The sequence below is a fragment of the Nomascus leucogenys genome, chromosome 22a, assembly GCF_006542625.1.
Source record: "Nomascus leucogenys isolate Asia chromosome 22a, Asia_NLE_v1, whole genome shotgun sequence".
NCBI classification, from domain to species: domain Eukaryota; kingdom Metazoa; phylum Chordata; class Mammalia; order Primates; family Hylobatidae; genus Nomascus; species Nomascus leucogenys.
The window spans coordinates 70,084,732-70,111,944 of record NC_044402.1 but is presented as its reverse complement, the minus strand read 5'-3'; the positions used below and the strand labels follow the sequence as shown (position 1 = coordinate 70,111,944).

The following is a 27,213-nucleotide window of genomic DNA, read 5'->3' as shown; positions in this document are numbered from 1 at the left end:
CCGAGTAACTGGGACTACAGGCGCCCGCCACCAAGCCCGGCTAATTTTTTTGTATTTTTAGTAGGGACAGGGTTTCACCGTGTTAGCCAGGATGTTCTCGATCTCCTGACCTCGTAATCCGCCCGCCTCGGCCTCCCAAAGTGCTGGGATTACAGGCATGAGCCACCGCGCCCTGCCTCTCCACTACCTCTTCTTTGGGTTTCTTTGACATCACCACTCCTGTGAGAATTGCAAGGGACAAAAATGACGTTAAAATTGAGAAACAAAGTTACAACAAAATAAGGCATGAGAATGGCGAAGGAGGTAAAGGTGAATGGAGATCGCTACTTTTTAAACCGAGACTTGGGAAACAAGAAGAGTCACTCTGGGCCATACAACAAAGTGACTGTGACTTTCTCTCCCGCATCCCTTTCACTCTGTCTTTCCCCATCCTTTGAGGGCCCGCAGGTACTCATGGCAAACTAGAGGGTAATGAGCACGCGACAGGCGGCGAGGACTGGCCGTGGGTCAGCGAGTAGCGCAGGCTTTGCAGGCGGAGGGGATGGGGCAATGAGGCCCCCAGGTGGCCAGCGGAACCCCGGCTCAAGACAAATGTTGCAGCTCGGCGCCGGGCCGCTGGGCGGCGAACGCGTACGCGCGTGCGGCCTGGCGCTTCCGGCCCCGGCCGAGGTGCGGGTCGCCTCCAGAGGTGCGTGGTCGTGGCGCGAGGGATCCTGGGGCTGCTACAGCAACGCGCCACCGCCGTCTCCTGGGGCGGCTTGGGTTACCCGGGAGGTGGGTCAGAGGCTCGTCCCGTGCCCTGAGTCCGGGCGTCTCCTTAGGGCGCGTCTTCGGGTCCGGCCAGCGGTGCTGAAAAAGGGGAGAAGGTTGGGGGTAGGGAGGAAACAAGATCCCAGTTCAATAGATTTCTCCGCAGATCCTGTGCCTTCAAACCCTACGAGTCCATACTTTAAAACAAAATGAAGAAAATAAGGCTTAAGGAACTAGAGAGTCGCCTGCAACAAGTGGATGGATTCGAAAAGCCCAAGCTACTTCTAGAACAATATCCTACCAGGCCGCACATTGCAGGTAGGGCGGCTGGTTCACTACGCCCCGGCTTTCGGAGTTAGTCCAGTCTATTCTGTGATAAAAATAGAACAGTTATTTGGATACAGAGAATGTCTAGAGAAATTCTGCTGAAAGATCACCTATCGCGTTAGAGAGGTCTTCTTTGACACTGCAGCTCAAGGCACGCCTCTACAGACTCGTTTTACTGTCTAGTTTTCTGCATATCCCTTAACACTGCCAGACATCTTTTTAATGTGTTTTTTTTCTCTTCTCACATTACAGTCTCTTTGAGGACAAGGAATTTGTTAGTCTTGTTCATACTTGGATTCTCAGTGCCCAGAAGAGTCGCTGGTACTATTTAGGAGCTCAGTAAACATTTACTAAATAAGGATCAATTTCCCATTGCTACTAATTGCCTACGCAAGGATTCTTGTGCTATACTCTGCCCTAGAAATGAATACCAGAGTTGATAGTGGACTGATAGTTTAACAAAATCAGAGTATGTGCTGTGTAAAGATGAGCATGCATATTTTAACAGATTTTCTGAGCATTCTGAGCATTAGCATTGTTGCTTCATGCCAGACATTGATACTGGGAGTACAAGAGAGAATACAGGAAAACATATATCTGTGTTACCGAAGTCATTGGGAAGCCTTAGGGGAAAAAAAATTTGTTATTATTATTTTTTGAGATAAGGGTCTCACTCTGACACCCAGGCTGGAGTGCAGTGGCATGATCACGGAAACTGCAGCCTTGACCTCCAGGACTCAAGTGATCCTCCTACCTAAGCCTCCCGAGTAGCTGGGACTACAGGCATGCACCATCATGCCTGGCTAATATTTTTTATTTTTTGTAGAGGCAGCGTCTTGCTATGTTGCCCAAGATGGTCTCAGACTCCTGGGCTGAAACGATCCTCCCACCAGGGCATCAAGAAGTGCTGAAATTACAGGCATGAGCCGCTGAGGCTGGCCCCTTAGGAAAATTAATTTTCTGAGAGTACCTGCAAGGAGTTTTTTCCAGTTCCAAAATAGTTGTTTCTAAGTTGCCAATGAAAGTCAAGGAGAATACATGTGTATTTACACTTAACCCCAAGATACTGTCATGATTCCAACCAAAAATTTACACAAAACTACTGTGTCGAGGTTAAGACCAGTTTTCTCAAATAGTGACTTACTGGTCTTCTGACTGTAGGTTTTTTTAGTGATATCCAGTTTAAAAAATAATAACAACCTGGCCAAGTACAGTGACTCACCCCTATAATCCCAGCACTTTGGGAGGCCAAGGCAAGAGGATGACTTGAGCCCAGGAGTTCAAGATCAGCCTGGACAACACAGTGAGACCCCAGCTCTTAAAAAAAAAAAAATTAGCCTGGTGTGGTAGTATGTGCCTATAGTCCCAGCTGCTGTTACTAAGGCAGGAGAATTGCTTGAGCCCTGGAGTTTCAGGGTGCAGTGAGCTCTGATCTGCCACTGCACCCCAGCCTGGGTGATAGAGGTAGACCCTGTCTCTGAAAAACAACAACAAAAAAAAAACTCTGGATCCGCAGGTATCAATGGCCAACAGTCCTTGCTGGGTTCAGATATCTTCAGGGAAATATCGGTGGTGGTGGTATTCATGTTTAACCTTCAGTGTATCTAACACCCAGTAGTTCTATTATCAGGTCTCATTTGTAGATTATGAATATATATGTCTGTAGATCATGAGTATGTGTGTCTAAAGGCTACATTGCGGAGCTTATGGTGCTTGTGTTCTGGTGACAAACTTGTTACAACAAAGTTCTGTGGCTAGGCACAGTGGCTCATGTCTGTAATCCCAACACTTTGGAAGGCCGGGGTGGGAGGATCGCTTGAGCCCTGGAGTTCGAGACCAGCGTGGGCAATATAGTGAGAACCTGTGTTTAAAAAAATAAATAAAAAAAAAAGGTTCTATGTCTTTGTGATGCTAATGCTTGTTTGATAGTGGTTCCTAGTCTTATAGATTTCACAGATAAGTAAAATTTCAGAACAATTTTGGAAATTGATAGAGTTGCCAAATTTATGTTGACAAAAAAGGATTTTTTAAAAAACCATTTACTCTTACCATTCTTTCATAAAAATATTTCAGCATCAAAGAAAGAACCAATATGAGTATATGGCAATGTTTTTAACAAGCTGAGGAAAAACTAAACATTTTGACTTTTTTTTCTTATTTTGCATCAGAGACTGGTCACAGTTTTGTCATTCTTGGCATTGCTAGCAGAGACTATTTTTTGAGAAACACTGGTGGGTATTAGCTTCCTTTATGGTGCCTCTTACGACATACCAAATTATTATACCTTATCTTTTAAAAAAATAATCTGGAATGGCATTTGGGGAGGACTAAGTAATGCAACACAAGAAATTATTTTAGAAAGAGTCATTTGCACAAATTAGATTTTAGTCACCAGCTTGCTTATTCTTTCTTTTATTTTTTAGCATGTATGCTCTATACAATCCATAACACTTATGATGACATTGAAAATAAAGTCGTTGCAGATCTAGGATGTGGTTGTGGAGTACTTAGCATCGGAACTGCAATGTTAGGAGCAGGGTACGTAATGCAATATATGCTATTTGGGTATTGGGTGGCTTTAATAAGGAGCATCAATGGGATTAACTGAATTATATTTATGAGACAGAATGAGATATAGGAAGCAAAAATCTGATACTGAATACATTTTGAATGGGCAGAAGATCTAAACAAACTACACAAATTAAATAAAAATGGTGAAAGCAGCAGTTCCTTTTATACAAACCTGAGTTTCCAACCCCTGCCAGGTTTGGAAATTATGCTGTTACACTTGACTGGGCACAGTGGTTCACGCCTGTAATCCCAACACTTTGGGAGGCCAAGGTGGGCAGATTACTTGAGCCCAGGAGTTTGAGAACAGGCTGGGCAACATGGTGAAACCCCATGTCTACAAAAAATACAAAAATTAGCTGGATGTGGTGGCGTGCGCCTGTAGTCCCAGCTACTTGGGAGGCTGAGGTGGGAGGATTGCTTGAGCAGTGCAAGATGGCACCACTACACTCACCTGGGTGGCACAGCAAGATCCTGTCTGAAAAAAGAAAAAAAAAAAAAGAAGAAGAAAACACTCACTCTTATTTTGCTAATTGGGTTAAAAAGATATATGGTAAAAAAAAAAAAAATAGCTAATTTTGGTTTTGTTTTTACTTGGGAGCTATAAGTCGCCACTCTTTGTGTGTGTTTTGTATTTATAGGTTGTGTGTTGGATTTGACATAGATGAAGACGCATTGGAAATATTTAATAGGAATGCAGAAGAGTTTGAGTTAACAAATATTGACATGGTTCAATGTGATGTGTGCTTATTATCTAACAGAATGTCTAAGTCATTCGATACAGTAATTATGAATCCTCCCTTTGGGACCAAAAATAACAAAGGTTTGTAACAAGAATCGGGTATATTGGTATATTTATAGAAAAGATTTTAAAACCATTTTTAAGGCCAGGCGCAGTGGCTCAGGCGTGTAATCCCAGTGCTTTGCGAGACTGATACAGGAGGATCCTTTGGGGCCAGGAGTTGGTAGCCATCCCGGGTTAGACCCTGCCTCTACACATACACACACACACACACACATTTTAATTTCCCAAGTGTGGTGGTGTCCTGCCTCTACACACACACACACACACACACACACACACACATTTTAATTTCCCAAGTGTGGTGGTGTCCTGCCTCTACACACACACACACACACACACACATTTTAATTTCCCAAGTGTGGTGGTGTGCCTATAGTCCTAGCTACTCAGAAGGCTGAGGTGGGAGGATCACCTGAGCTCAGGTATTCAGGGCTGCCATGAGCTATGAATGTGCCACTGCACTCCAGCCTTGGTAACAGCAAGACCCTGTCTAGAAAAAATTAAACAAAAATAAAAACCATTTTTATCACTGTTTGGGCTAAGTGATTTTATCACTCTTCATTAAATAAACCAAGGCTAAGTGATTTTATTACTCTTCATTAAGTAAACCAATCTCTTATTTGTATAGTTCTTATAATTTACATTTCAATTTGTTTAATGCATGGCTAAGAAACTGAGTTTTTCAACTTTTGTTTTTACAAATTTGTATTAAGTAAACAAAGATAGTCATGTCATTTATGGTATATCTCCCATTTGCTTTCAGGAATAATTTGCCTAACCCTTATGAATGAATTTGAAACATAGAAAGAATTTTATACTCTTAGAATCTGTGTTTTAATGTCTTAACAGACCCAAGGGTTTCTACATGTGCCCATCAGTAACAGTGACTCACTGTGGCTGTTAATTTTGTGTGTACTGTGGGCAAGGAGGTTAGGAAGTCAGTGAGGGTAGAAAAAGACATGCATAGTTTGGCTGGGCGCGGTGGCTCATGCCTATAATCCCAGCACTTTGGGAAGCCGAGGTGGGTGGATTACCTGAGGTCGGGAGTTTGAGACCAGCCTGACCAACATGGAGAAAACCCATCTCTACTAAAAATACAAAATGAGCCGGGCGTGGTGGCACATGCCTGTAATCCCAGCTACTAGGGAGGCTGAGGCAGGAGAATCACTTGAATCTGGGAGGCAGAGGTTGTGGTGAGCTGAGATCGTGCTATTGCACTCCAGCCTGGGCAACAAGAGTGACACTCAAAAAAAAAAAGACATGCATAGTTTAAAAAGTACCCTGCCCTCACCAAGATGATTCTGAATAGTACTCTATGCATTTCCTTCTCCCCTTTTTGAAGTCATTAATGTTGGAATATAATATTAAAATTTTTACTTTATCCTTATTTAACCAAGACAGTATAATTCTGGTTTTATTCTACCAGCCTTAAAATAATATTTTGATAGTTTATTTGTACCCTTATTGCTGAAAGATTTCAAGGTGGCTATTTTGAAGTTTGGAAGAAAATGTTTTCTAAATCCTACTGACTTAATCTTCTATTTTGAGAAGAGGTAAATAGGAGCTTTTTTTCTACTCTTCACAGGGACAGATATGGCTTTTCTAAAGACTGCTTTGGAAATGGCAAGAACAGCAGTGTATTCCTTACACAAATCCTCAACTAGAGAAGTAAGTTCAAATCATCTGATATTCTGTGGCATTTATTTTTAAATTCATGACAGTGTTTTTAGGATTTGCTGTGAATACTAGATACCACAGTATCTATTTCTCCTGACCTTTTTGACATCTGAAACTTAGGAACTAAATTTTCTGCTTAACCAGCTAGCATCTGATTGGCCTTTTTCCAGGCTATAAGACTTATTTCCTCAAAGATTTTTTTCAGACAGGAACTGTTGCCAGAGGAGAGACTATAACTCAGGAGTAGAAAAGTGTGTTATAACTAGGATTACTGTATGTTTTGGTTTCTCTGAGTAAGTCTTAGTTGATCCCTTTTGTCCCATTGTCCCAGTGTGGCCTGATGTACTTAAGGGAGGCAGTAAGGCCAGGTTTTCAGAACACTGAGCCTGGAGCTAAACAGATCTGAGTTCAGAAATCACCTATTCTTACTTTTGCAGCATATAACACATGGAGAGGTGTGTAAGTTGTATTCCAGGAAACTGGGGGGAGGGGCAGTATATTTTTATAGTGTCAGTATAACACAATGGTTAGGAACAGAGATTCTGAAGCCAGACCAGACTCTCTGGGTTCAGATCCAAGTTCTGCTGCCTCCCAGCTGTTTTCTTGGTCAAGGTAATTGAGCTTCATCATCAAGGTAATTGAGCTTTTGTCATCTATACTATCCTCACCTATACTCTAAGTGTAAGGGACTGAGAGTACCAATTGTACTTCATAAGATTGTGAGGATTACATGAGTTAATATTTACAAAGCACTTAGATCAGTGTCTGACGTGTAATTGCTATGTGTTAGCTATTATTATTTAAATCATACATGTATTCAAAGATTTTAAAGTGATTTTGTAGGAAAAATACTTAATTCATGTCAATACAGTGTCTAAGAACCCAGTTGGAAATAATACATTCTAGTTACATGGTAATCTGATAACCTTTTAAAAAACATAAAATATAACAGCTAAAAAGAACTATACTGCTAATAATAAGTAGTGGTACATGTAGGCAAGCAACAGGACACAACATAGCTAGTAAATAAATCCTCACTATATATGAAATAAACACCAGTAAACATTGGTATCCAAACGTGTGTCCCCAAGAACACCCTCAGGTTTAATGATTCACTAGACAATCTCATAGGACTCAGCATCTAGTCTCATTCATGGCTATGATGTATTACAGTGAAAGGATATAGGGCAAAATCAGCAAAGAGAAAGGTGCATTAGGCAGAGAATGGGGGAAACCAGGGCCAAGCTTCTAGAGTCTTCTGTCAGTGGAATAACACAGGACACACTTAATTTTCCCAGCATGAATTATTGATAACACACGTGAAACATTGCCAACCAGGGAAGCTCATTAGAGACTCAGTGCCCAGGGCTTTTATTAGGGACTGATCATGTAGGCAATTCCCTTTCTGACACATACCCAAATTCTAGACTCCCAGTAGGAAAACAGGTGTTCAGCATAAACAGTGTTAGGCACAGTGAGACACTATTATTAAGGGAGTAAGGAGTGGGAACCTTCCCAAAATCTAAGTTCCCAATCTCCAGCCAAGGGCCAAACTAAGCAGGCCTTTCTAAGGATAAGCAGCCAGGCCTGCTGTGAACTCTTTTCTGCACAGCTTGGCATAATATGATTTTTTTTTTTTTTTAAATTATACTTTAAGTTCTAGGGTACATGTGTACAACATGCAGGTTACATAGGTATACATGTGCCATGTTGGTTTGCTGCACCCATCAACTTGTCATTTACATTAGGTATTTCTCCTAATGCTATCTCTCCCCCAGCCCCCCACCCCCCAACAGGCCCCCATGTGTTATGTTCCCCTCCCTGTGTCCATGTGTTCTCATTGTTCAACTCCCACTTATGAGTGAAAACATGCAGTGTTTGGTTTTCTGTCCTTGTGATAGTTTGCTGAGAATGATGGTTTCCAGCTTAATCCATGTCCCTGCAAAGGACATGAACTCATCCTTTTTTATGGCTGCATAGTATTCCATGGCGTATATGTGCCACATTTTCTTTATCCAGTCTATATAATTGATGGACATTTGGGTTGGTTCCAAGTCTTTGCTATTGTGAATAGTGCTGCAGTAAACATACGTGTGCATGTGTCTTTATAGTAGCATGATTTATAACCCTTTGGGTATATACCCAGTAAAGGGATTGCTGGGTCAAATGGTATTTCTAGTTCTAGATCCTTGAGGAATCACCACACTGTCTTCCACAATGGTTGAACTAATTTACACTCCCACCAACAGTGTAAAAGCATTCTTATTTCTCCACATCCTCTCCAGCATCTGTTGTTTCCTGACATTTTAATGATCGCCATTCTAACTGGTGTGAGATGGTGTCTCATTGTGGTTTTGATTTGCATTTCTCTGATGACCAGTGATGATGAGCATTTTTTCATATGTCTGTTGGCTGCATAAATGTCTTCTTTTGGGAAGTGTCTGTTCATATCCTTTGCCCACTTTTTGATGGGGCTGTTTTTTTTCTTGTAAATTTGTTTCAGTTCTTTATAGATTCTGGATATTAGCCCTTTGTCAGATGGATAGATTGCAAAAATGTTCTCCCATTCTGTAGGTTGCCTGTTCACTTTCATGATAGGTTCTTTTGCTGTGCAGAAGCTCTTTAGTTTAATTAGATCCCATTTATCAATTTTGGCTTTTGTTGCCATTGCTTTTGGTGTTTTGGTCATGAAATCTTTGCCCATGCCTATGTCCTGAATGGTATTGCCTAGGTTTTCTTCTAGAGTTTTTAATGGTTTTAGGTCTTACATTTAAGTCTTTAATCCACCTTGAGTTAATTTTTGTATAAGGTGTAAGGAATGGATCCAGTTTCAGTTTTCTACATTTGGCTAGCCAGTTTTCCCAGCACCATTTATTAAATGGCGAATCCTTTTCCCATTGCTTTTGTCAGGTTTGTCAAAGATCAGATGGTTGTAGATGTGTGGTGTTATTTCTGAGGCCTCTGTTCTGTTCCATTGGTCTATATATCTGTTTTGGCACCAGTACCATGCTATTTTGGTTACTGTAGCCTTGTAGTATAGTTTGAAGTCAGGTAGCATGGTGCCTCCAGCTTTGTTCTTTTTGCTTAGGATTGTCTTGGCTGTGTGAGCTCTTTTGGTTCCATATGAAATTTAAAGTAGTTTTTTCCAATTCTGTGAAGAAAGTCAGTGGTAGCTTGATGGGGATAGCATTGAATCTATAAATTACCTTGGGCAGTATGGCCATTTTCACGATACAGTGCTCTACACTTTCGGAGAAACTTCTCTAGTAACGAACTATAGAAATGATCCCTGAAAGTGTAGTCTTGGCATAACATGAATTTTATAAAACTCAGTTTTACCGCATGAACTGAATTCCCCATGTACATATATCTCTGCCAAATGGTTTCTAGGCTAGCTAGCTGTATATATTAATGAAATAATGCTACAGAAACCATGAGAACATTACACCTTTGATAGATTTCTGAAATAGTCATGCATCCTTTAACAACAGGGATATGTTCTGACTAATGCATTCTGAGAAATGCATCCTGAGGTGATTTCATCATTGTGCAAACATAGAGTGGACCACGGAGGCTCTGTGGTTATAGTCTATTGTTCCTAGGCTACAAACCTGTCAACCTGTTACTGTATTGAATACTACAGGCAATTGTAACACAATAGTATTCTTTTGATCTAAACATATATAAACACCAAGACGGTAATGTGTTGTGTTATGATGTCAAGATAGCTACATCACTAGGCAATAGCAATTTTTCAGCTCCATTTATAATTTTATGGGACTACCAAAATATATGCAGTCCCTAGATAACCCCAAATGGCATTATGTGGCGCATGAGTAGCTTTCTATCACTTGGATTTATTGTGTGATTTGGTTCAGATTGTTAAATGTATTGAAATTGATTTCTTGTTTTCAGAATACTATCCATTCAATTGAAATTTTTATAAGCGTCTAGATTCTAATGAAATTTTAAGCTTAAAAACTCAATCTCAAGTATTAGTAAAAAGCAATTTGAAAAAATCATTATTTAAAAATCAGCTCATAACAACATATTATTTATGTTCAGCATGTTCAAAAGAAAGCTGCAGAATGGAAAATCAAGATAGATATTATAGCAGGTAAGACAGATCTCAATCCTAATATCCAAAAGGGCCAATATGTATTTGCCCAACCAAAATTTTCATGCAGGTGCTGAGAAGATATACTATAAAGTATGCTTTACAGTGTGGCAAAATGTGCGTGACTGGTAATAGATTGGAAATGGAGTAAAAGCAGAATGAACACTTAGCCTGAGACTGTCCTAATTTATGCGATTTACTGAAAATTTCTAATAGCACTCAAGTATTTGGTCACTCCAGACTTAGGCAGAACACTGTATAGCAGAACAATGGCTAAAAACATGGGCTGGGGGCCAGGTGTGGTGGCTCACGCCTGTAATCCCAGCACTTTGGGAGGCCAAGGTGGGCAGATCACCTGAGGTTTGGAGTTCAAGACCAGCCTGGCCAACATGGTGAAACCCCGTCTCTACTAAAAATATAAAAAATTAGCCGGGCACGGTGGTACACACCTGTAATCTCAGCTACTTGGGAGACTGAGGCGGGAGAATCGCTTGAGTCCCGGAGGCAGAGGTTGCAGTGAGCCAAGATCGCACCACTGTTCTTCAGCCTGGATGACAGAGGAGACTCAGTCTCAAAAAAACAAAAACAAACAACGTGGGCCGGGCACGGTGGCTCACGCCTGTAATCCCAGCACTTTGGGAGGCTGAGGCAGGTGGATCACAAGGTCAGGAGATCGAGACTGTCCTGGCTAACACGGTGAAACCCCGTCTCTACTAAAAATACAAAAAAATTAGCCGGGCGTGGTGGCAAGCGCCTGTAGTCCCAGCTGTTCAGGAGGCTGAGGCAGGAGAATGGCATGAACCTGGGAGGTGGAGCTTGCAGTGAGCTGAGATTGCACCACTGCTCTCCAGCCTGAGCAACAGAGCGAGACTCCATCTCAAAAAAAAAAAAAAAGGGGGTTGGAGTTGGTCAGATCTTGGTTTGAAATTCATTCATGGAAAATGCCATCACATTACTCCTGGATAATCTTTCTAATTTCATTTTCTTTTCTTTTTTTTTTTTTTGAGACAGAGCCTTGCTCTGTTACCCAGGCTGGAGTGCAGTGGCAACCTCTACCTCCCGGGTTCAAGCGATGCTCTTGCCTCAATCTCCCGAATAGCTGGGACTACAGGCATGCACTACCATGCCCGGCTAATTTTTTAATCTTTAGTATAGAGACAGGGTTTCACCATGTTGGCCGGGCTGGTCTTGAACTCCTGACCTCAGTGATCCTCCAGCCTCGGCCTTCCAAAGTGCTGGGATTACAGGTGTGAGCCACTGAGCCCAGCCTCTAATTCTATTCTCTAATTGCCCCTGGAATCAAATAACATTTATCTTTTTCTTCTAAATATCAACACTATGAGTAAATCATGTTTGATACATTTTTATTACTAAATTGGGTAATAGTCACAAACATCAAAACAGGAAAAGCATATAACTACAAGCTAATTATAATCTAAGCCTGAAATAAGAGTGCAATAAGGGAACATGTTTTTTCACAATAATAAACTAATAATGAATTGCCACTGTAGTGTTAAACATACAGCTAGATATATTACTGTTCATAATAATTAATAATGTAATATATACCTCTGTTCGTCTTCCTGTTATTTTCAGTGTTGCATTACTTAGACAGTTTTAGGGGTGTTTTTTTGTTCTTGTTTTTTGAGATGGAGTCTCCCTCTGTTGCCCAGGCTGGAGTGGAGCGGCATGATCTTGGCTCACTGCAACCTCCACCTCCTGGGTTCAAGAGATTCTTCTCCTGCCTCAGCCTCCCCAAGTAGCTGGGACTACAGGCGCACCACCACGCCCAGCTATTTATTATTATTTTTAGTAGAGACAAGGTTTCACCATGTTGGCCAGGCTGGTCTCGAACTCTTCACCTCAGGTCATCCGCTCACCTTGGGCTCCCAAAGTGCTGGGATTAGAGGTGTGAGCCACTGCACCTGGCCAGTTTTAGGTATTATATGCAGTATGGAACACCTTAGAACAGTCCTAGCAGTATACCAAGCCAGAGCCTTGTTCCTCCAAATGTGGTCCTCAGACCATCAACATTAAAATCCCTGAGATTTCCTTGTTAGAAATAAAGAATTTCAGGCCGGGCGTGGTGGCTGACACCTGTAATCCCAACACTTTGGGAGGCTGAGGCGGGCGGATCATGAGGTCAGGAGATCAAGACCATCCTGGCTAACACAGTGAAACCCTGTCTCTACTAAAAAATACCAAAAAATTAGCTGGGTGTGGTGGCGGGCACCTGTAATCCCAGCTACTCGGGAGGCTGAGGCAGGAGAATGGCATGAACCCGGGAGGTGGAACTTGCAGTGAGCCCAGATCGCGCCACTGCACTCCAGCCTGAGCGACAGAGGGGGACTCCGTCTCAAAAAAAAAAAGAAAGAATTTCAGGCTCCACCTAGACCTACTGAACTAGAATCTGCATTTCAACAACATCCCCAGGTGATTTGATTGCACATTAAAACTTGAAAGCTGTGACATACAGGAGTAGCAGACTCACTGCCATCCCTCTAAAATAGATCAGTAGTAAAGAGTTTGGAGAATCTACATTATTCTTTAGAAGGAAGAAATATGAAAAACTGGTTTTCGTTTTAGACCTTAGGAGGAAAATGGGTACTTACTACCATTATTAAACTCTGGGTAAGAAAATTTTGAAATAAGCATGGTTATGAGATTGTTAGCTATAGACTATTAGGAAATTAAAAATAGAAAGGTACCATCATTTTCATAGGATTTACTTTTTCGTCCACTTTTTATCCTTCTAAACTCATCACTTATAACCTCAAATTTCAGTATAAATGGCCATAATAACAGAAATGCCAAGCTGCAATGGCCAATGCTAGGAATATAGCAAGTCACTGCTTGGATAAATTAAAGGTTCTAAAATGTTCAGCTTACCAGCACTTAACACTTTTCTTAGTTTTTGTTGTTGTTGTTGTTTAGTCAAGGGTGGTAAATGCTTGGAAATATAATTTTATCCTTAGGTGGCTTTTGTTTTACAGAGCTTCGATATGACCTGCCAGCATCATACAAGTTTCATAAAAAGAAATCAGTAAGTCTCTTGATTTTCGCTGGTCTACATTCGGTATTGAAAAGCTTTCTGGGCCAGACGTGGTGGCTCATGCCTGTAATCCCAGCTACTCAGGAGGCTGAAGCAAGAGAATCACTTGAACTCAGGAGGCGGAGGTTGCAGTGAGCTGAGACTGTGCCACTGAACTCCAGCCTGCGCAATAAGAGTGAGACTCAGTCTCAAAAAAGAAAAAGAATAAAAAAAGAAAAGCTTTGTGACAAGTAATTATTTCTAGTGTTATCAACTTTCCTGTGTAAATATAGAAAGCCAGCCTAGGACACACCATAAATGGCCTGTGGGAAGGGCCCATAGTCAATAGCTAATATTCTAGTTCTTTCCTAAATGCTTTGGGTACAAAAAGAAAAAAAAAAAATCAAAAACTGTTTTTGCTCTTTTCATATAGTATATATTTTATTAGTTTGTACTAATACATTCTCATATTACAAAGGCAATTTAATGGAAGAATCTTCCTTTTGATATTTGAATCATCTGAAATAACACAAACAGAACAATACATTCAAAGAAATCTCATTTGCATAACAAAAAGACAAGTTAAACAACAAAAAAATTTTTTCCTTTCTCACAGGTGGACATTGAAGTGGACCTAATTCGGTTTTCCTTTTAAAAGCCCCCACAAACAAAAGTAGTTTAAAACCTATTTAAAATGAATAAAAAATTGGTTTACTAAACTACTGGTCTCCAGCACCATTTTCTGTTTTCTGTTGTTTGGATGCAGGTTCTTCTTTGTCTGTTTCTTCTCTTGCTCTTTTCACAGGTCCTATAACGTAACAATTAATTTTTGTTAAATTCAACATAAGTACTGCTCTAGTTTAATACTGAGCACAATTACTAATAATGATACTGTTGAAAAAGATGCAACAACTTCCTTGCACCAATGAGAAAAGGCTTCTCTTAGTACAGACCTGACCTCTAGATTCATCTTCCAAATATCATGTCCCTGACTTATACAACAGCATAACCGAGGTAAATCATAATAATCCAAGTATGGCACTTATGCAGGAGTTGAAAAGCTCAAATCCCTATTCTCTCTGGCAAATCACTTATTTATGGAAGTAGAAATTTTCTCATGAAACTACCAAAGGACTTAGAAAAAAACTTACCAGTTGCACCATTTTCATCATGTTCATCATCACTAGCAAATTTCGTTTTCTTGCCCTGAAACTGTACTTTTCCTTTACCAGACCCAGGCTGGGCAGCTTTATTACCCTTTCCTTTTCCTTTAAATCTACGACCTGTAGAGACACAATTGAGCGCTCTGTAAAGAATTTTTTTTAAGTCTCTTGTCAATGTTTTTGAACACTGATTAAAGTTATTGCTCAAGTAAATGGGTTCAACAACCAAACTGTTAAAGAAAAATCAGAATAAATGACCTTTTGACTTCCATTTGTTTAGGGATTCTTGTTGGTCTTCTATAATTTTTTTCAGTGCTTCTTTTTCCACCTCTCCTTCTAGTACTTCCCAAGTCACTTCTTTGTTCCTTAATTGTAGGTTACCATTATTTGCATCTTTGGCTTTACCCAATGCTTCCTTGGCTTTTTCTTTAAATAGAATTATCCCCTATACCAGAGACAGAAAACAAAAGCCATTAACCTTGGTTTTTAGTCCCACAATTAATTTCTTTGTTCAAAGTAATTTTTCTAAACCTTCCATGTCTTTACCAGTTTGAATGAATTTTACTGAACAGTAGAAAAGGAATGCTACAGAAGTAAAACTGCAATCATCAGTATGAACAGTTATTCATAGTATAATTCAGAAACTATCAGACATTACATATAGTGACAATAACAAAGTAAATGATCAAGTAGAAACTAATTTAGTATAATTCAGAAAATATCAGACATCACATCTAGTGACAATAACAAAATGATCAAGTAGAAACTAATTTAATAAACACAATTTTTAAAATTACTTTCCACTAATTTTGTCTAAGTTTCTACAGATTTTCAAACTGATTGCTAAAAAGGATAGGGACGTTTCCAAACCTCTTTTGCTCCTCTGACGAAGTCTATCCATTTTATTTCACCATGATTTGAGAAAAGTATGTGTAAATCTTCTCTACAGGTCTGATCATCTAAATCACCCGAAAATTTCAGCAAGCATCCAATCTTTTCTTCTAGAGATTTCTATAAAAATATACAAAGTGATCAAAAAGTTTCTTAAAAGCAACAACAGACCAGAAATGACTCACACCACATTATAGCTATACAAGAAAAAGACTAGAAACCAAAATGCTATTTTAAAGTAGTTTCTCCCGCCTGGGCAGCAAAAGCGAAACTCCATCTCAAAAAATAAATAAATAAATAAATAAAGTAGTTTCATAGTGTTGGTGTTTTCCTTTGTCATCTTTTATTCCAAAATGGCTTTCAATATTATTTGATCTTATACAACTTGTTTAATTAGTTATAAACTACATAAATCTGGCTATTAAACTATCTTGGAAAATAATTCTAGGCAGCATTTATCATATTTTAAAAAATTTTTAGGCTGGGCACGGTGGCTCACACCTCTGTGTAATCCCAGCACTTTGGGAGGCCAAGGCAGGCGGATCACAAGGTCAAGAGATCGAGACCATCCTGGCTAACACGGTGAAACCCCGTCTCTACTAAAAAAAATACAAAAAATTAGCCAGGCGTGGTGGTGGGCGCCTGTAGTCCCACCTACTCGGGAGGCTGAGGCAGAAGAATGGCGTGAATCTGGGAGGTGGAGCTTGCAGTGAGCCGAGATCGCGCCACTGCACTCCAACCTGGGTGACAAAGTGAGACTCAGTCTCAAAAAAAAAAAAAAAAAAAAAAAAAAATTTTTATAGTCATTATTATTTTCCCCAAATAAAAATTTTTACCTGTAACTTTCTAAATGGAAATACACATCAGTATCTTATTAAGTCAAAAATAAGTCATGTATTAACCTATGATTAGAATCTTTATAAGTTATAGGACATTTTCTCATAAAAATAAGTTCTAGGCATAAATGAACTTTTTCTGAATATTTCAAAATATATTTTCCTGTGTTTTATTATATTTTTTATTTTTAAACAGGGTCTCACTCTGTCATCCAGGCTGGAGTGCAGTGGCATGATCTTGGTTCACTGCAACCTCCGCCTCCCGGGTTCAAGTGATTCTCCTGCCTCAGCCTCCCAAGTAGCTGGGATTACAGGCATGCACCACCACGCCTGGCTAGTTTTTGTATTTTTAGTAAAGATGGGGTTTCACCATATTGGCCAGGCTGGTCTCGAACTCCTCACCTCAACTGATCTGCCCGCCTCAGCCTTCCAAAGTGCTGGGATTACAGGCATGGGCCACTGCACCCAGCCTTTTCCGTATTTTAGAACATATTTCCTATCCTTAGTTTTCTCTTTTCCCTCAATATAATACCTGATGTATTACTTTAGTGCAATAACAACTATAGATAGCTTTGCTTACATATTTTCTTGAAAAAGTCCTCACACTTAAAAGCTATTCATTTAACTTTGAATTACAGATGTACTAGATAGCAGTAATATATACTTACCATTTCAGCATCTTCTTCCAACTTTTGTTTTGCTTCTTGCTCCCTACAAATAAAAATATCATAATTATAACATACTTCTATTTAAGAAAATTAAGTCCTAATAAAGTTAACCAATCGTGATCACTAAACTTACTTAACCAAAGCCAGATGTCCTTAGGTTTTTTTGATCGTCCAATGCTAGACTGCAATGCAATTTGGCCCCAAGATTGTCAAGGCAGCTTAAGATCTCAATGTTTCACTAGCAAAGAGAAAGGTCTACTGCCACTATTTCAGAGCTCACCAACTATATTTCTGTCAGAGCTTCAAAGAATTCAAATTATGTCACGATCAGTTCAACATACTTACTGTTTAGCTCTTAATTTAGCTTCCACTTTATTTTGTTTTCTTTCTTCATTTTTTTTGGCAAAGTAATCGTCCCTAAAGAACAAACAGTACACAGGCTAAGTTCACAAGAACAAAGTTAAGACTGAAGATTATTTTGAATAACTTAAGACATGGCACAGCAATGAATGTTGCACACACTTACTATCAACATAATCATCAACTAAAAATTCAAAATATGCCAAGGAAGTTATTACTCTCTCATGTTTTTTTAAATAACAGCTTTACTGAGGAAAAAATCCATGTGCCACAAAATTCACTCGTTTAAAGTGTACCTTGAATGTTTTTTAGTATATTCAGTGTACAACCATCACTACTAATTTCAGAACATTTTCATGACCCCAAAAAGAAACCCCCATCCATTAGCAATTTCATGTTGATTTTCATTTATCATTCATGTACAGGGAAAAAAGTGTATCCGAAGTCTTGCAAATAATATTGCAGTTTTCTATAGTGTTAATTCCACAAAAGGAGAAAATTCTAAAATCCCCAAGATCCAAGAATAACATACGAAAATCATGTTAAATAATTTTTGAGGATTTAACACTGATACTATGACCCATCAGAGTGCATCTCTAAGTCAATCAAATTTAGTATATACCATTTAGAAGACTAATGTACAATCTTCTAAAGTAGGGAACTATGGCCCTACACCTAATTTTATCATGAAAATGCTCTGGTTCATCCCCATTTTTAGACACTTAGACACACATACACAAAGAATGTGACCCAAATCTCAAATCCTTTGTACTGTTAAAAAAAAAAAAAGACATATATAGGCTACAAAAAATAAGATGAAAACTGCATTGATATATTTTCCAAACACACAAAAGCCCAAATTTTAATACCCAGCCTGATTAAAAGTTTTAGATGCAAAATCAGTATTAAAACATAACCTCCTTTAATAATGGCTAACAGTGGCTGGGCGCGGTGGCTCACGCCTGTAGTCCCAACACTTTGGGAGGCCAAGGCAGGCGAATGATCTGAGGTCAGGAGTTTGAGACCAGCCTGGCCAACATGGTGAAACTCCATCTCTACTAAAAATACAAAAATTAGGTGGACGAGGTGGCATGCACCTGTAGTCCCAGCTACTCGGGAGGCTGAGGCAAGAGAATCGCTCGAACCCAGGAGGCAGAGGTTGCGGTGAGCCAAGATCACACCACTGCACTCCAGCCTGGGCGACGAGTGAAACTTGTCTCAAAAGAAAAAGAAAAAGAAAAAAAAATTGTTAACAGTGAAAAGGTACTAATGAACACTTTTAACGACTATAGTTCTCACTGAACAAATATCAAGCATTTCTCAAAGGTCATCTAAAGATACTAAAAATATTGGCCTTTCAGAGGATACTACTTCCATGCTCCTTACCCTAGTGTGTGTCCATATAACTAAAGGCCAGGAGAAACATCAGCAAAAAGACTTACTTGAAAAGTATTAGCAGGTCTGTTTCTTTGTACTTCTGGCCAGGGGTCTCTACAAACTTCTTAGCAGATTCAATGCTATCAAACACAACAAAAATTGATCCCTGTAAAAGGAAGGAAAATATTTTTTTAAGTTATGTCCTATATATTTTAAAACTAGAAAAAGTCTGTATTATCATACCTTAAATGCTTTATGCAATGTTCTTCTCATCTGAATATTTAGTACTTGACCTTTATCTTCTAACCATTCTTTTATGTCATCAAGAGTTGCATCAGTTGGGAAGCCTTTCTGTGAAGAGTGGGAAGAAATGTACAAATAACAAATAATGACTTCTCAGATAAACAACTGGAGAGAATTTGATTCATTTTTTCTTGAAATGAACCCAGGATATACCTATCTATCTATATTTCTCTTTGCTAATCACTTAACAGCCTTGTTTAGGAGCCACTATTCTCCAGTACAATAAAAGTGATTCATCTGATATTTGCTTCAAAATAATTCAGTTGAAGCAGAACTAAAACAAGATGATTTGCATGTTCTGTTATTAACTACTAAAGCTGGTGATGGTACATTATTGAATCTATTTATATATGTATCTGAAATTTTCCATAATAAAAAACTATTTAAAAATACGCTAAAGAAAACTGCAATCAAGTTTAGCTGCTGAAAAATAAGAACAGCTAATATGCAATAGGTGCTTAGAATATGTCAAAGATTTCATCCAATGGTGTATTTTTTTTCATTTAATTCTCACAACAGTTCTACAAGGTAGAAAATATCCACGTTTATGAAGATAAAACTTAGGACTAGGCATGGTGGCTGACACCTGTAATCCCAGCACTTTGGGAGGTCAAGGTGATTGGATCACTTGAGCCCAGGAGACTGACACCAGCCTGGGCAACATAGGGAGACCCCTGTCTCTACAAAAAATTTTTAGCCAGGCATGGTAGCATGTGCCTGTAGTCCCAGCTACTCAGGAGGCTGAGGTGGGAGGATCACTTGAGCCCAGGAGGTCAAGACTGCAGTGGGCCATGATCACACCACTGCACTCCAACGTGAGCAACAGGATGAGACTGTCTCAAAACAAAACAAAACAAAACAAAAAGAAACTTAGGTTAAGAATATTACGAAAGGACATACAGTAATTAGTGAGATTGTGATTCCTGAGCCCTTATTCTTCCATACTTTACTTTCTAAATAAATGTAAGATATTTAAATGCATTACAGGCCCACTTACAATATAAACAGATCTGTTTTTTACATCATTTTTATACTCATCAGTCACTTCAGGTAGGGGTTTGCTTGGAGACCTTCTGATTTTAGTTTTATCTTCACTGATTTCCATGAGTTCTGCCTTAGATTTGCTCAATGCTTCCACAATTACATTAAAGTCTGTTGTTAGACGGTTCAACCTGAAGAGTACATATAAAAACTAAGACTCAGCAGCAGCACTCATTGTAAACGGAAAACCTAAAGATTATTTTTAAAAGCTTGTTACCTGTTGAATTTTATCATTATCTCCAAAGGTACCCAGCCTTCATCCAGTTTTATCTGTTCCTTTAGAAACTTGTCCCGTGGCAAATTGAAGTCGCCAAAATAATACTGTGAGATAATTACAATGTATTTCAGAACACTGTATAATATGGACTCCAATCCTGACACTACGGTACCAATTTCTGTTATTTAAAAATACATAAGTTACAAAAGGCAAAACATTTTCCCCAAATATACGATAATGTTTACAATACAAGTTAGCAAAAAGATAAAACTAAAATGTCAATTACTAAAATAGTGTAACAGATGTGTCAATAGACTAGAAAACCTTAAAGAAGAATATATTTAAAGATTATATGAAAAGCCTCTTGAAATCAGTGTGGAAAGAATAGATGGTTAAATAAAAAGAACGGGAATAAATTGGTTAATCACTCAATTTTTATTTTTATTTTTTTCGAGACAGAGTCTCACTCTGTTGCTCAGGCTGGAGTGCAGTGGCATGAACTCAGCTTACCACAACCTCCGCTTCCCAGGTTCAAGTGATTCTCCTGCCTCAGCCTCCTGAGTAGCTGGGATTACAGGCATGTGCCACCACGCCCAGCGAATTTTTGTTATTTTTAGTAGAGACAGGGTTTCACCATGTTGGCCTTGAACTCCTGATCTCAAGTGATCTGCCCACCTCATCCCCCAAAAAGTGCTGGGATTGCAGGCATGAGCCACCACACCTGGCCTTCCAATTTTTTTAAATTAAAAAAATAAGGGAAAGGGGCCGGGCACAGTGGCGCACGCCTGTAATCCTTGCACTTTGGGAGGTCAAGAGGGCGAGACCACCCTGGCCAACATGGTGAAACCCCGTCTCTACTAAAAATACAAAAATTAGCTGCACATAGTGGCATACGCCTGTAGTCCCAGCTACTCAGGGGGCTGGGGCAGGAGAATCGTTTGAAACCAGGAGGTGGAGGCTGCAGTGAGCCAAGATCGTACCACTGCACTCCAACCTGACAAAAGAGACTCCATCTCAAAAAAAAAAAGAGGGGCGGCGGGGGGCAGGAGTGGTGGTTCATGCCTAATCCCAGCACTTTAGGAGGCTGAGGTGGGTGTATCGCTTGAGTCTAGGAGTTCAAGACCAGCCTAGGCAACATGGCAAGACCCCAGCTCTCCAAAAAAAAAGGCCAGGCATGGGTGGTACGTGCCTCTAGTTCCAGCTCAGGAAGCTGAAGTGGGAGGATTGCTTAAGCCTGGCAGGTTGAAGCTGCAGTGAGGCATAATTGTGCCACTGTACTCCAGCCTGGGAAAAAAGTAAGACGCTGCCTCAAAAAAAAAAAAAAGAAAAAGTTAAAGTAAATGTTTATCAAATTTAAGCATAGAGGAACTCTCAATATACAAGCCAAGGAAAAACCCAAGTATGACCATTTGGAATGCCAGAAGTAACACAAAAGTAAAAGACAAACAAATTTGTCAAGAATTCTTACAAACAAAGAAGAAGGGTAAAAAGAGAACACCCTAATAGAAAACAGTTAAAGGATATTTTATTGGCCTCGCACGGTGGCCCAAGCCCATAATCCCAGCACTTTGGGAGGCTGAGGTGGGTCAATTTCTTGAGGCCAGAAGTTTGACAACAGTCTGGCCAAAGTGGTGAAACCCTGACTCTACTAAAAATACAAAAATTAGCCACACATGGTGGTGCACACTTGTAATCCCAACTACTCGGGTGGCTGAGGCACAAGACTAGCTTGAACCCAGGAGGTGGGGGTTGCAGTGAGCTGAGATCACCGCCACTGTACTCCAGCCTGAGCGGAGAGCAATACTGTCTCTCTGTCTAAAAAAAAACACTATTTTTCAGAGATCAGGTCTTGCTTTGTTGCCCAGACTGGAGTGCAGTGGTGCAACCATAGCTCACTGCAGCCTGAAATTCCCGGGCTCAATTGATCTTCCGCCTCAGCCTTCCTAGTAACTAGGATGACAGGCACATGCCACCATGCCCAGCTAATGATTTTTGTAAAAATTTTAAAAAATAGGCCAAGCGCAGTAGCTCATGCCTGTAATCCCAGCACTTTGGGTGGCTGAAGTGGGTGGATCACCCGAGGTCAGGAGTTCGAAACCAGCCTGACCAACATGATGAAACCCCGTCTCCACTAAAAATACAAAAATTAGCTGGGTATAGTGGTATGCACCTATAATCCTAGCTACTTGGGAAGCTGAGGAACCTGGAAGGTGGAGGTTGTGGTGAGCGGAGATCACGCCACTGCACTCTGCACTCCAGCCTGGGAGACAAGAGTGAGACTCCATCACAACAAATAAATAAGTAAATAAATAATGTACTGTAAACTAAAAAAAAAATCCAATCTCATTTCATTATTAATCAAAGAAATACAATTTAAAGCAACGAGACAGCATTTTTCCCCTAACAAACTGGCTAAGATTAGAAAAAAAGCCAAGACTACCTAGTATTGACTTGAACACAGAGAACTAGCCATTGAGGTAGATGTAAACTGACAATTATCAGTGTTTCCTTAAATGTGCATAATCCTTGAGCTGGTATGGCTCCTTCTTAGAATTTTACCTTGAAGAAATCAATAAACATGTTTACTAAGATTTATATATAAGAATATTTGTCAAAGAATGATTACAGCTAAAAAAATTAGAAAGATGCTTCATATTAAAGAGGAGAATGAAAAAAGTATTGATTACAAAACTTTTCTCCACAAAAATGCATCCTATGTTTAGCGAGGGAAAGGGAAGGAAATAAAATTGTTAGAAATGTACCACTCTGGGCCGGGCACGGTAGCTCACGCTTGTAATCCCAGCACTTTGGGAGGCCTAGGCAGGCGGATCACGAGGTCAGGAGATCGAGACCACGGTGAAACCCCGTCTCTACTAAAAATACAAAAAATTAGCCGGGCGTGGTGGCGGGCGCCTGTAGTCCCAGCTACTCGGAGAGGCTGAGGAAAGGGAATGGCGTGAACCCAGGAGGCGGAGCTTGCAGTGAGCCGAGATCGCGCCACTGCACTCCAGCCTGGGCAACAGAGCGAGACTCCGTCTCAGAAAAAAAAAAAAAAAAAAAAAAGAGTACCACTCTGGTGGGGGATGTTTTAAAAGGTGAAGGCACTATGCTTGTGTGAAGGCAGCGGATATATGGAAAATCTCTGTACCTTCCACTCAATTTTGCTGTAAACCTAGAACTGTTGTAAAATATAAGGTCCACTAAAAAAATTAGTATGAGCATGAAGCAAAGTGTCAAAAGCTTTTAACCTTGATTACCTCAGAAGAGTAGAATTTGAGAGTTAGCAGGTTGTGGGAAAGATACAACCTTTTCTATATACATCTTAGTATTGTTCTAAGTATTAAACACAGAATGAATAATTTCTAATTTTTCTCCCCACAGTCATAAAGAAATTAATACCAAAAAAAGGAACATAAGACATTTTAAATGCAGAGAGGTGCAGCTTAAAAAAAAAAAAGCAGTTCTGAGAATTGCAGAAAAACCCCACACCAAACAATATGATCTGAGGGGTTCTTAGCAAGAACCTAAGTTTAGAGATAATTTCCCATGCAACCATTATTGCATGGGATGCATTGTAAAGATTTTAAGGTTTTTTTGAGTTTAACTGAACAAAGAACGATTTGCAAATCAGGCAGCCTCCCCAGCCACAGTATGCTCACAAAGACTCTCAAGTTTCTTCCCCTCGCCCCCGGAACAGTGTCTCACTCTGTCATCCAGGCTGGAGTGCAGTGGTATGATCACAGCCACTGCAGCCTCCACCTTCTGGGCTCCATCAATCCTCCCACCTCAGCTTCCCAAGTAGCTGGGACTACAGGTAAACCGCTAACACACTCAGCTAATTTTTAAAATTTTTTTGTAGAGATGGGGCCTCATCATGTTGCCCAGGCTGGTCTCTAACTCCTGGACTCAAGCCATCCTCCCGCATTGGTACTGCAAAGGTACTGCGGATCACTTGAGGTATTATGTTAACATAAACATAATACCTAAATTTGAAAAAATGCTAAGAGGGTTTTGAAAACAGATACTATATTAAAGTTACTGGCCAGGCACAGTGGCTCACACCTGTAATCCCAGCACTTTGGGAGGCTGAAGTGGGCAGATCACCTGAGGTCTGGAGTTCGAGACCAGCCTGGCCAACATGGTGAAACCCCATCTCTACTAAAAATACAAAAATTAGCCGGGTGTGGTGGCATGCTACTGTAATGCCAGCTATTTGGGAGGCTGAGGCAGGAGAATCATTTGAACCCAGGAGGCAGAGGCTGCAGTGAGCCGATACTATTGTAGTGAGCCAGGATAGTGCCACTGCACTCCAGCCTGGCCAACAGAGTGAGACTCCATCTCAAAAAAAAAAAAAAAAAAAAAAAAAGATACTATATTAAAGTTACAACAGCTGAGAACTGACTGGGCATAAAAAAACTACTAAGATCATCAAAAATATAGTGTTATTTAACAGGGAAGGTACTTTACCAAGGACTTTTATATTACTTATGTGTCAGGAATTCTTCTAAGTACTTAACATTATATTCACTAATCCTCCAAACTACCTTATGAGAAAAGAACTACTATTATCCTCATTTTATATAAGACTATGAAGCTAAAATTTTATATGAGACTATGAAACTAAAATTTTAAAAAGATTAAGTAACTCTAGTTTATAGTGTTACCTTTTGAAATGTTTGTACATCTTAAGTTTCACAACCTGGCACCACCAATATAAAACTGTATGCTATTATATGTTCATCTAAGAATCAAAGGCAAGCCAAATGTTGAATATGTCCATATACTGAAATTAAATGTTCTTTCTGTATTTGTGTTGAGGTCCTACATTTTCTTTCAAGGCACTTGTTTTTGCAGTTTATAGCACAGGAATCATACCTCAATTTGATGACAGATTTTGGCCTCCAGGGCAGCCATCTTTTCATTATCACCATTTTCAGCCATTGTGGCTATCTGTAAAATTTCCCAAATTAGCATAAAGTTTTTTTTATATAAAACTCAAGACTAGAAAGAGAATGTTTACAAAGTATTAATATTCCATTGTTTTCTTAAAAAATCAGGAATTTCTATTTTCACGGGTTCAGTTTCTTTACTCAGTTCTCATATATCTCAACAAAGCAACACTTTGGAATAAGTGATGAAAAAATCTAAAAACTATAAAAAACTTGTCTTTCAGTAAATCACTACCCCATCTTCTATGACAAGAAACTGTTTATCTTCACTTAGCTGGTCAAGCAAGCTTTAGGGAAAAAAACTCCAATAACTTACCAACCATTTCCAGTTTTAAACAGATAACTATCTATCAATATATCACCATGGCTCTCTGTGCATTTGTTTGGTATGGGTTCATTTTTTTTTTTTTTTTTTTTTTTTTTGAGACGGAGTCTCGCTCTTGTTGCCCAGGCTGGAGTGCAATGGTGCGATCTCGGCTGACTGCAACCTCCGCCTCCCAGGTTCAAGCGATTCCGCCTTCGCCTCCTGAGTAGCTAGGATTACAGGCGCCCGCCACCACGGCTAATTTTTGTATTTTTAGTAGAGACAGGGTTTCACCATGTTGGTCAGGCTGGTCTTGAACTCCTGACCTCAGGCGATCCACCCGCCTCGGCCTCCCAAAGTGCTGGGATTACAGGCGTGAGCCACCGCGCCCGGCCTCATTTTTTTTAAAATGTAGTCACAACTGACTTACCCAAACCTTGTTACCAAGTTAGGCATCATAACTTCAAGGTGAAAAACGTTACAGTTCCTTAGATACTCTATGCTAAGGAACATACGAAAACAAAAATGGGAGAATGTGGTCACACTAACACAACATTAAACTGGGGAGTATGCCTACTAATTTACTAATACATTGGATAGCCAGTTTCCTGTTTCGTATTCCTGACATTAGCACTGCAAGGAAAAAAGGAAGCTGTGCTATTGGTTTGCTAGAAACTACAAACCAAGTCTTCTAATTACAAAGTACTTGCCTCCAGGACTCTGCTAAGCCACCCAGTCATCCCAATTGTACAAAAGTTATGTGAACAAATCATCAAGAATATTGCCATTAGTTGACTCTAGTTATGAACTGATGTAGGTACACTTCTTGGAAGCATCGCCTGATACACTGCAATTGCATTCGATACCCTGGATACACATAGGAAGCACTTGCAATGGGGTACTGGGTGATCCACATCCCCCTAGAGAAATTACTCAATTTTATGCATTGTCTTGTCTATCACAATCTACACTCCTAAGTTACTACCGTGATCTAGGGCCCCTACAAAGCAAACGATGAAATAAAACAACTATTTAGACCCTGCAAAACCGATTTGGCCTAATTTTGGAACTGCGCTTCATCAGATACTTTTCCAGAATGTACGACTGTAAGTGAAATATTACCCACGTTTTCCCGTTTCACACTGAAACCTGATGTGAGCGATGAAGGCCCTAACAGACCAAAAAGAGTGACGCTGGGGTACATCTGCGGCCCAAAGTTCTTTGGCCTCCAGTCAGTCCCATAGGCTCCACAGAACCCTCTGGCGTTTACCCCGTGCCCACCTCCCCAGAAACTTACAGAGATGACCACAAGCCTTCGGTGAGACTAGAACGCGGTGGAGGTAAAAAAAAATAAAAAAATAAAAAAACAACGAAAAGACGCAATGGGGATGGGGGCAGCCACAGTCCCGTCTCTAAGCAACCGCGGAACTGCCTGGGCACCAGCCACGTGCGGGGAACCCCAGGATCCCGCTTTCCTCGCGGGGGCAGCCTCGCCGCCGCCCGCGCCCCCTCGGCTCCACCGCCTCCGGCTGCGGCCCACGCGGCGCTCCGCCTGAACGTGAGGAAGGCGAGGGGCGGACGGACGCCGCGAGAAGCAGTAAGGAACGGAAACGCGCGGTCGCGCACCAGCAAAGCGGGCCCTTTTGTAGCTTCTCATTAGCCACCGAGAGTTACTCACCTTTAAGGTTCCGGCCCACAAAAGCCGCGCCACAGGCTCACAAACGGCAACAGCAACGACTCCACTTCCAGCGCCGCCGGCCGGCCTAAAGCGCTCCAAGAAGATGGGGACCGTCCCGGCACCCCTTGCGGCCTGGGTGGGCGGGGCCACG

At 40.4% G+C, this 27,213-nt stretch overlaps 2 protein-coding genes and 1 pseudogene across 5 annotated transcripts; 1 reads left to right on the top strand and 2 right to left on the bottom strand.

Moving 5' to 3' along the window:
• Positions 1 to 624: 624 nt before the first annotated feature.
• On the top strand, positions 625 to 13,994 carry METTL5 (methyltransferase like 5). 4 transcript variants are annotated; one of them, XM_030802265.1, is made up of 9 exons: positions 664 to 688; positions 917 to 1,068; positions 3,246 to 3,308; positions 3,501 to 3,615; positions 4,287 to 4,468; positions 6,036 to 6,118; positions 10,193 to 10,244; positions 13,238 to 13,287; positions 13,892 to 13,994. In XM_030802265.1, exons 2-9 carry the CDS (start codon positions 960 to 962, stop codon positions 13,928 to 13,930), a joined length of 693 nt encoding a protein of 230 aa, XP_030658125.1. In that variant the 5' UTR covers positions 664 to 688; positions 917 to 959; the 3' UTR covers positions 13,931 to 13,994. The 4 variants fall into 4 exon arrangements, with proteins under 4 accessions (XP_003254285.2, XP_012355449.2, XP_030658125.1 ...); XM_030802266.1 differs by having other exon boundaries at positions 667 to 774; XM_003254237.3 differs by lacking the exon at positions 3,246 to 3,308 and having other exon boundaries at positions 625 to 688.
• LOC115832727 lies at positions 9,354 to 9,432 on the bottom strand (annotated as a pseudogene).
• SSB (small RNA binding exonuclease protection factor La) lies at positions 13,689 to 27,213 on the bottom strand. Its single transcript, XM_003254235.4, has 12 exons — positions 27,063 to 27,213; positions 25,007 to 25,081; positions 20,132 to 20,235; positions 19,871 to 20,045; positions 18,814 to 18,921; positions 18,636 to 18,736; positions 17,179 to 17,250; positions 16,834 to 16,876; positions 15,309 to 15,449; positions 14,697 to 14,883; positions 14,427 to 14,558; positions 13,689 to 14,083 (listed from the first exon to the last, which is right to left on the bottom strand). Exons 2-12 carry the CDS (start codon positions 25,070 to 25,072, stop codon positions 13,995 to 13,997), a joined length of 1,218 nt encoding a protein of 405 aa, XP_003254283.1. The 5' UTR covers positions 25,073 to 25,081; positions 27,063 to 27,213; the 3' UTR covers positions 13,689 to 13,994.

Bases quoted from the DNA above. Each gene is read 5' to 3' on its own strand.
- METTL5 (XM_030802265.1), top strand. From the start codon at position 960: ATGAAGAAAATAAGGCTTAAGGAACTAGAGAGTCGCCTGCAACAAGTG. The intron at 10,245-13,237 runs GTAAGACAGATC...TTTGTTTTACAG, and splicing joins CAAGATAGATATTATAGCAG to AGCTTCGATATGACCTGCCA. The intron at 13,288-13,891 runs GTAAGTCTCTTG...CCTTTCTCACAG, and splicing joins AGTTTCATAAAAAGAAATCA to GTGGACATTGAAGTGGACCT.
- SSB (XM_003254235.4), bottom strand. From the start codon at position 25,072: ATGGCTGAAAATGGTGATAATGAAAAGATGGCTGCCCTGGAGGCCAAA. The intron at 20,236-25,006 runs GTATGATTCCTG...ATTATCTCACAG, and splicing joins AAATCTGTCATCAAATTGAG to TATTATTTTGGCGACTTCAA. The intron at 14,084-14,426 runs GTAAGTTTTTTT...GTTACGTTATAG, and splicing joins TGATGAAAATGGTGCAACTG to GACCTGTGAAAAGAGCAAGA.